Genomic DNA, 10,226 nt, shown 5'->3' with positions numbered 1-10,226 from the left:
GCTTGGCTTTTGCAATATGTATGAGCTAATTAACGAACATATATAAACTGTGTAATCTGTCACAATAAACTGAGACTTGATGATCATGATATCATGAGTCTTGTCTCCCGCGGCATCCCTCTAACATATATATATATATATATATAATGCTTAGGTTCATAAATTGAACTTTCCTAAAACAGTCTGGCCATACACTTACTTCCTAAAGTGTGTCAATTATAAACACTTGACAGTGTTAACTAACTGCAATATTTTTTCAGAATATATATTAAGGTTGTTTGATTTTTAGGGTTGTTTGTTTTCTTGTTTGTGTGGGTTTTTTTCAAGTTTAAGAGCAGTAAGATAGGAAGAAATTCAAAATCTGATAGGGTGTGAGTGCATATTTTTTATGCAGAAAAGTGCAGCAAAACAAAGAACAATCAATCCTCAATGTAAACATGGTTCGACAGAATGGCAGAGAAAGATACTGAGTTTAAAATATCCCAGGACTAGAACTGCAAGAGGTTAGGAGGAAGGCATGTACAGGCAGTATGAAGTGTGAGGCTGCTATTACACCATAAAATGTTTCCAAACTTTGACAGATTTAATGGTCATGGTTTACCTCAGCCCATGCTTTGAGAACGGCGAGTTTTTCCATAGTAGTCGCACTCTCTCGGTAAAGCTGGCTAGAAGATCCCTTTCCCGCTTGCACTTTATCCAGGGAAGAGACAAGAAGGTTGTGAACTCGGCGAAGATCATTCAGGTCGCTTACAACCCCACTTCCTATCCAAGTGCTACATACCTAGACAACAAAGTTTAGAATCATTCTAAACTAGCAAAAAACCCAACAACCTTTTAAATGAAAAAAAAAATTAAATTAGTAAGAAAACCAAATCCAAAACAACCACCACGAAAACTTAGCCACCGTCTTCCTGCTTAAGATAAATAAATCAGGTTTTCCTTTTGCTCAGGTGAGTGGTTATAAAGGCTGTATTTGCAACGCATATTATAAGGGAACTTAAAAGACATAGAAAATATTTTAAAAATTTTTCAATCCTCCATAAATAAGTTATAATGATTTTTTTGCTCTGTTCCCAAGTGTCTGGTCAAATCATTCAGGTAATGAGTCACTGCATTCTCTGTGAAGAATATATTGGGCAGTGATCAACAGTAGTATACATTTAAAAACCCTCACATCACAAATCAATTTATAAGGCTCCATATATCATATTTGATCAGACTGAAAGACAATAAATAAACTTCTACTGGTCTTATTAAGCAAAAGGTTTTTTTCCTTTTTTTTCTTCTTTTTTTCTTGCAGGATAGATATGAAGACATAGTTAGTTCCAGATACATTTTTTGATGTAGCTCCCTAAAAGGACTTCTGCACATTTGAGGAACAAAATATTTACTAGGAAACTCAAAAGATGTTGCAAAAACATCACCTTAGGTTTACAACATCTTCCAGCAATTTGATGCTACTTCTTTTTTGCTTCCTCCTTCCAAAGAGAAGGAAAATTAGTTTTGTTTATAGTATATGAACGTTTTCCACTGTACCTGACAGGCCTTTGCAGTTATATCGGATGGCGTATCTTGGGAAAATGCTGGCCTCAGAGCAGCCCCAACCTGTTGATAAGAAGAAAAGTTAGAAATCCAACTACAATAATAGGGACACAGTGTTGCTTATCTCACCTTGTTTAAGGCTCAAGGTCAAGTACAGAAAAAGCAAGAAAAGATTGCTATATTTGGCATTGTAGTTATATCCCAAAATTAACCTTGCTGTCTAGCAAACATTTGCAATAGCAGTCTTGAAACAAAAAAAACAGAGTCTTAAACTACTTTTTTCCTGCTTTCCCAACTACCTTTGTGAAATATGTAGTTTTATCTTCCCTCTGTTAATGAGTATCCTTTTAATCATTACATTATTACAAGTGCAACTTCTCTTAAGGATCAATAAGCCAATGACAATTTGATGTCCAAAGGAACAGCAATGTGAAATTAAATGTTTATGGTTGGATGTGCATCAAATCCGCAAAGTGACAAATACTGACTCAAAAATGCCTTTTAGGCAGTTGCTATATGGCAATATGTTTCTGAAACAAATGGAACCAAGTCCAATACAAAGAAGCAATGGTTACAGCACTACAGAAGGAAGAAGAAAAAGGCAGGAAGTGAAAAGAATGAAAGGCTGCCTTTAAAAAGTATTTGGAAAGATCTTGATGACAGAGTGAAAACAAAAGGGGTGAAAGAGTTAAGCTATACAACAAAAAAAAAGCACAATAATATCCCCAAATAAATCTTTATTTACCCACTTCCCAGTGATATACTTTTGTCGTTTTCATTTAAAACAAAAGTACATTCACTAATTCCCAAGAAAACAGATTTATTAGATTAAATCTAGAACTGAGCGAGTTATATTTTCCAACTCCTAGTTCTACAAACGAATAGCCACTTTTGCCAAAAATTAAATGTAACTTACAATATCTGGCTTTCAAGCTACTGAATTTTAATGTTATCAGCTACTAAATTACAATAGATACAATGAGATACAAAAATAAAATTTGAATCAGTAAGCGAGTCTCTGTAGCATATTTTTAGACACAGAAAAATCTCCTCACAGCTTTTTTTCAAATTACAAAATGTTCTCAAAGCTAATACTGGCATATTGGCATAAATACAAGATTTCCTGAAGTTATGAAGGAGGTCTCACATTTGCCTGATACTGCTCCAGTATCACATGGCCTGGAAACTCTGGCTCGGGAACAGATGCAAATTTCTTGATAATATCCTCAAGAGCTTGAAGTCCCGCCATGCGTAGTTGGTTGCTGTGGTCCGTGGCAGCCATGAATGCCATTCGGATAAGGTCAGAGAGATGGAGTACTAAGAAATCATCTTAGAACAAAACAGAAAGAACTATTTAGTAACTTAAAAAATAGTTAACATGATGAATACTTCCAACATTTTGCTCATTGACATGCATGAATTTTACCTATTTGTTTTCAAAGATCCAGATTTAATGCATGGAAGAAGCAGGAAAGAATGAAACCTAGTTTTCTTTCTTGTTTTCCACATCCCCTCCCCGCCAAAGTGATTCTATGACTTTTATTCCTAAGACAACCTTGAAAAATGAGCAGAAAATGTGTAGAATGAAGTATGCAAATATGGCTAAGTAGCTTAGAATATATTAAAACATTTATTAAAGCTAATTTTAATGATCCCCCAAACATACAGAAATTCTTCAAGGCAATTTCTGCACCTGCTCAAATCCTATGCTTACAGTGACCTCTGCTGATGTCAACACCTAAATCTGAATATGCCTCTGGTTCTCCTCCCAAAAACCACGTCTAAGGCTGTAAGCATGCACCAAAGAAAAATACATAGCTCAGTAACATTTCTGAAAGGATTACTCAGCTCCAGGTATTAATTTTGTTTCTTTTCTCACTCTCAATTTGAAATTACCACATTGTACAACTAACATGAAAATAAATTATTTAACAACATCCACTGTGACTAATGAAACCCACAAATTGCCTAAGCTATTTTCAAGCCTCAAGGTAAAAAAGTAAAATGTTTTTGTGGCTGAAACTTTTCAGAGGCATATCAGTAAGAAAGACTGAAAATCACTTTGAAACTACAGTGATAAAGTCTGCACTTACTCTTTCCATCAGAGACAATAGTAAAATTTGAGTATTTTAGAAACTGCATTTGGGGGGAGCAGAATTTTGCTGAGTTTTCATTTTTACAATGATACCAAACATATCAAAGTTCACTTTAAACAAATAGAAATAAAATTCTCCAGATTATGATATGTCATTCTCTGCAGGACCCTATAAGCAGCAGTTATTTCATTATTTTCTTTGTGATACAATGCCATGACAAAATAAACTTTCCTGAAATTGTTCCTTCCTAGTCTTCAGTGGCCTTGGCCTCAAGTCAAAAACCAGATTCTCACAAAAGAAATGCACAGTGCTGGAACCAGGCTGCAATAAAGCAACACAGGTAAAGACCTGATAACTCTCCATATAACAACAGACACTCTCAACAACACAGACATCAAAGTCCATTAATGTCACACATTCTAGGATGCTCAAAATATTCATCCTACATACACAAAGTCCTCATGAGCACTACAGAGGTGAACCAAACAACCACAAACATGGACGACTCCTCACACTATCTGAAAAACATTTCTTCACAAAAGTACTATGCCATCTAGCACCTCTCAATTTTGATCCTCTAAGTCATAAAACTATCTTTGGAACATGAGCTTGAAAACTAAGACTTATCACTCTCATGGATACCAAAAGAACAAACTTTACAAAGTCCATGTCTTTTTATAACTCCCTCCCACATCCTCCTCTCTCTGCAACCAATGCCATAGCAATAATTACCTAACTTGATCCCTTCTTTTTTTCTTTTCTAGCATCTCTTCAGATTGGAGATGCTAAAATATTCTCAAGTTTAATTAATTGCTGTAATTACATTAAACTCTGAAAACACTCTGAGCTTGCCCATAGCTATAAGTTTATTGCTTCTGTTTCAGAATTGAGAAAACCTTTAAACCTTTCAATCTCTAAGGGTTTTTTCCCCTAAGCAGACCAGTCTTTCAGAACTGGTATGTTCCATAAAACCTCATTCTTTGTCCTCATGGTACTGTAACTACAGTGATTAGTTTTATTGATTATTGCTGGGCATTTCCTTTGGTTTTGACCATTTGAATAAAAGAATAAGTGCTTATTATTTTTTTTCTTGGTTGTGTAATCTTAAACTGTAAAGAGGTGTCAAAACGAAAATAAAAAATTAAGAACAAAACCGAAGTACGCAATTACTTTTTGGGTTTTTAAGTCTGGCTGAACGAGCCAGTGCCAGGTCAAAGTGTGCCTTGTTGGTATTTTCACACAGCATGATAACTCGGCACAGACAGTCTGCTGCAAACACTCGAGTGGCCCAGCGAGGTGCTACAGAAGGCTTGGACTTGTCCTCTTCGCCCAAGGTGGTAAACATTGTGTCATCATCCATCTCGTCCTTCTTCTCCAACTCCTCATCCTTCCCTCCTCCCAAGGGAGCAGCAGTGCTCATGTCTGTGACATGGAACAATTAAAAGGAAGAAAAACATGCCACTGTTAAAATCCACAGAAGGCAGTTAACGACATGAGTTCAAGTCTTTCTTTATCCTAAGAGTCAGAACAGACTAATTCTTCTGTAGAAACATTTGACAAATGTCCAAAAGCAAGAGCATATCAGTAAAATAAATGGTTTTCACATCTGTTCTGGGTTAAATTACCCTTTAATCATCTTACATGATACGAGAAAAATTCCTATAATATTAATTCTACCAACTACAGCTGAATCCTGTATCTAAATTGCCCAGCTTTGTAAATTAACCTACTAAATTGCCAAAAAACAGGATAAGGCTCTGAATTAAAAGAATTATCAGGCTCCGAATAAAAGAATTAGCTTAGTTTTGAATTTTGCAGCTCCCATTTCAAGTGGAAGACAAAAAGCAAGTTAAACTGAAACAAAATTACAAAGATCCAAGCCAAAGGATGCAGCCAAGTAGGCCACTGATTAGCACCCAAAAATGTGATTAATATTCAAAAAATATTTTCTCTAGGTGTAGGTTTGAGACTTCATTTCAGAAAATAAAAATTACTTCAGGGATCACATAAAAAAACAAAAGCCAAACATAGACCAAAAATCCCCCATCAAACATGCATATATACATTTGCTATTGAGAAATGAAGACATAAATCCTCAATGACAAGTCTAAATTATCAAAATGCCAAAACACTGACAAAAATCACCCCTGCAATAATTAGAGGAGAATTAAAGGAAATTACTGCAATGCATGCTTCTCAGAAAGTCTAGTTTTAAGCAATTGAAGAGCCAGTTCTTTCAGTAAGAAAAAGGCTATGGCAAATCAAACGTGGATGATGCTAATGCATAACAACAGCATTTTGAGAAGGCATCCAAGACCTCATGTGGCTGATTTGTAAATCTCTGCTTAAAAGCAAACCACATTTTGGTCATATGCCAGTTAGATGGATCAAAGGAGATCAATGTGAAGTTGCTGGCTGAGAGAAATTTATTTAAATATGGTTTTCTCTGAGACAAGTCACCTACTAATAAATAAATAAGAAATTGGACAACCATGTAAAACTTTAAGACCCATCCCACATGAAATAACAAAAATCCATGCCAATTTAGAACTCAGTAAATGAGGTCTTTCTCACTGGGCAGATTTCTGGTAACTACATTGCATAAAGAAATTACTGGCAGCATTACTCATCAGTAAATGTTAAGCTGGCAGCATTTAGAAACAGCTTCAGGATGAACTCATACATGCCAATAAACAAGTATAAATGCAAGGGAAATAAGCAGATTCTGCGTCATAACCATTCTACAAGCTGAAAAACAGGAATAAGGTCTCAGAGGACAAAATCTGTGCAAACAAATCTGCAAAGCTGAACAACAAACAAAAATTTCATCACCATGGTGACCCAGCATCAAATCAGTAATTCACAAAACCTCACAAAAGAAAGCTCAGAATGTGTGCAGGAGTCTTCCCTTTGTACAGTCCTGAGGTATACAGGCTAAAAAGGATGTCTACTTTCACTAAGATACTGAAATGTCAGACTTACAAACACCATTCTTCTCCATTGGAAATCCTACTTCAAGCACCTTTTTATTTATGAGTCATATTCTGAAACTTAACACCGATAATTCCTTATTTCTATGACAGTTTAATTGCTCTATAATCCAATTCTGTATACAATATAACCTACTCCTTAACTAGGATAAAAGAGAAGCTCGAAAGCAGTATCGCCAGAAGATGCTAATGCTAAGGACATACTATCATTTATGTGAACCCAACAGAACACTTACCACTGGAAGCTGCAAGGACATCCTTACAAAGCATGAGCCAGTGAGAAAGGTTTTCCACTGCCAGAGATGAAAGCATGTGTCCCAGAGTGTCATGGATATCTGAGCACAATTTTCGATCAGTCTCCCGATCCAGCATTCCAAACAGGACACCCTCCAGGCCTGTCTCTGTTATATTCACCCCCTGATGCCGGCAATGAGCGTCTCGCCGAGACCCAGCCCCTGGTGCAAAAGGATTCATGTCTGCAAAATGAGAATGAGAGAGCTTTTCTAAAATCAGGAACTCAGTTTTAAAACTTGGAGCAACAGACTTGAATTGGACATTATGTACCTGTGTGTGTATAGTTCCACCAAAGATCACCAAGATGTTATTGCTATTTTTCTGAACCAATGCTAGAAAGATTCTAATACAGTAATTAATTTCATCTGCAATGCAAATAACACCTCCAAGTATTAGTTAAAAAAGTAAAAAAACCCCTCTCTTCAAGGCAAACAGCCTGTGAATTCATAAAAAACCTAACAGTACTGGACTCTAAAGAATCTTCCCAGTTGTATTGTATTGTCAGTTGTATAAGACAGACTTAACTGGTATTATTTGAATAAGCTCACAATTCTACATTTGTATGGAGACTGTGTTGATCAACACTGTTGAACCTCCTATTTTGAAAATAAAATGATACATGTAAGAATTAGACCAGCCAGCAAAGTTCACAGACACTGCAGATATGATGCTAACAGAATATAACACAACCTTGATCAAACAGTATACCATTAAGTCAATTTTCAAAATAACAAGAGCTATAATACCAGAAAAACTGTACAATGCTTTCACTTCACATATACTGTGTTCCCTATTTGACTGCCAGCCTTAATGAGAGAGAGAGGTTAAAGTCTAAATTTCACAAATAGTTAAATAATGAACAAAATTCCAGAGTTAAAAGCAGGGGTGTGGCCAGAAGTTACTGAAGTCAGAAGGGACAGTTAAGGGCTTTTTTCACTAAGGGTACAAGGGGGTTCTGGGCTTTTTCCCTTCTTTCTGAAGGCAAAGCACACATATGCACATGTGCATTCAACAGTTACAAAAAAGCCACGTGAAAAAAATACATACTGATGGCACTGTTCTCTTTGTCTCCAGCGTTTTTTGCTAAGCTCATGGCATATTCACACACTTCTGATGCTTCCCTCTGAGCAAGCTGTCGTAAACATGCAACTGCAGCTCGGCGCAGCAGCAAGTGAGAGCTGCACAAATGAACCTGAAAGTCAAAACCACTACAGATGAGTGAACTGCTGCACCCCAGTATCAATAAATCAATGCTGCTAAGGACTAAAAACATTCTATTTTTCAGTTATAAGCCCATGTGTGAGCTGCTGGGAATTAAGTTCTGAAGGTTCAGAAGTAAGCACTTTTCATAATATACAAATATCAAAATATAGCTGATATACGCAGAGCTGACAGCTGTCACCTGATGAAAGAGATAAAAGCTTAAGTATTGGAATTACTGTGCCAGTGTGATTTGGATTACAGTTTCCAATTTGTTACACTCCAGTACTACTCTGCCTTATATTCTGCTATAGGTGTAAATCACTTTCTTTTAAACAAAAAAGCCATTATCAGGGGCACCCGCACATGACAACTATAATAAAACCTGCATTTCACATTAGTAACAGAATCTATAGCATTAAGTTATTAAAAGTGCCTCTCAATAAGGCACCATCAGATCTCTTTGCTAACCAACACTGGCTTCTAATTCCTTTGAATCACCTAAAGCACAAGCAAATATTTTCCTCACAGAAGAATTGTGTATGGTCTCTTTTTTTTCTGAGAGGATGTAGCTCCACAGAAAAGTTAATGTTTTTCCACAGTGGATGAGGTGAAGAGTGCCCTTTAAGAAACTCTAACTCTTTATTTACTTCAGGGTAATTTGGTTTTAATAAACCAAATATCCATTGTTTTCTTGGTATCAGGTTATTATGGAGATGGAAAATGCTTCCCTAAATGAAAGGGTTCTACAGTTTATAAAGCTTTATAAACACAGTTTAACAGTACATCTTTATTCCACGTATGAATATACAAGAATTTAGTCCTAAAAAAACAGGCAGTCTTTAAAGAATTTCTAAATATCACAACTGAGGTTGCTTCAGTGACCTAAAACACAGACCATCTGGGAGATTTATTAATGTAAACGGTATTCCATGATTCAAGTTACAAAACAAATAACTTCAAGTTATGAAGCCAATGCAGGAAGAAGAAATTAAAACGAGAGTGTGGAACTGGATGGTTTAATTTTGATACCTGGCATTAATTCCATTCTGAAGAATTGGCTCATGGTGCAGGTAAGGCAGACCTTGCCTACATAAGTATGCATTTGCAGTATGAAGAAATGCCCAAGACAACTAAGGGGAAATCCTAACAAACTAAGTATAACTTGAAAGTAAGGAATATGAGGAAGGAAAAAAAAAACAACTATCATTTAGCAGAAGACAATAAACTAAGAGGAGAGAAACAGTAGAAAATAATGGGAAAAGGTTTCAAAACAGCAATACATATTCATGTATGAATTTCACTGTCTGTAACATCACCCACTGGTATTTACAGAGTAAATGGCTGCAGGAATTATCTCTCATGTTGTATATCATATTCATATAAAAGAGCTTATCTAATTCTGCCCTTTCATGCAAAATTTTGTGAAGGGACAAGTGACAGGTTTTGTAAATTCACTGCACTCCCAGGAGTGCTTGGGGCAGGGTGGGACTTGGGTGTGCACAGGGCTGAGGAGAAGTACCTAATCATGAGAGGATGCCCTAGGGAAAATCTGGATGGCATGCTAAGAAAAAGCTCCAGTGTTGACATAATAGGATTGCATTCCTTCAGGTAACACTGAGTCATCAGCGCTGCAAAGATTGTCATAAACAACTTTGCAAAACATCTAACAGACATAACAGAGAAGCTTTTCAAATTTCTCAGTATTGGACTACTGAACCCTCTACAAAAAACTTTTACAATAGTAATTATTAAAAAAACCCACCAACCTACACCAAAACCACACCCACACCACCTTTCCTCTTATATTAATATTTGGTATGTTTTGGGTTCAAGTCTTTGCCTTACATTCAGGCTTAAGCCAAGACTTGTTGACAAGATACTAACGAAAGAAGGTGCCAACATTAACAGCAGCAGCACAAGAATTTGTATGATAGCCCCTAATATGCTGACAGTGGCAATCCAAAATCTTTCCCCAACTCACTCCCCTCTTTGCACGCAATTAGTTGGAGCAAACAGAGCATTTCAGCATCTTTTTTACTTAGTCATATTATTCATAAATGCTTGCTATCTTACACTATTGAGGGTGAAAGAGAATCAACCC

The 10,226-nt window shown here is 36.3% G+C and overlaps 1 protein-coding gene across 1 annotated transcript in view; it reads right to left on the bottom strand.

The window, feature by feature from the left end:
- HEATR5B (HEAT repeat containing 5B) overlaps positions 1–10,226 on the bottom strand; it is a 55,011-nt gene that overhangs the window by 18,557 nt on the left and 26,228 nt on the right. The window contains exons 22-27 of the mRNA XM_021528091.3: positions 7,970–8,114; positions 6,865–7,104; positions 4,809–5,060; positions 2,690–2,871; positions 1,537–1,605; positions 602–781 (exon numbers count right to left, since the gene is read on the bottom strand). Of these exons, the coding sequence (XP_021383766.2) occupies positions 602–781; positions 1,537–1,605; positions 2,690–2,871; positions 4,809–5,060; positions 6,865–7,104; positions 7,970–8,114 (1,068 nt within the window). The remainder of the gene's footprint in view (positions 1–601; positions 782–1,536; positions 1,606–2,689; positions 2,872–4,808; positions 5,061–6,864; positions 7,105–7,969; positions 8,115–10,226) is intronic.

Source organism: Lonchura striata, chromosome 3 (genome assembly GCF_046129695.1).
Source record: "Lonchura striata isolate bLonStr1 chromosome 3, bLonStr1.mat, whole genome shotgun sequence".
NCBI lineage: Eukaryota > Metazoa > Chordata > Aves > Passeriformes > Estrildidae > Lonchura > Lonchura striata.
Note: the sequence above shows the minus strand (reverse complement) of the source record. Positions and strands in the feature narration are given on the sequence as shown.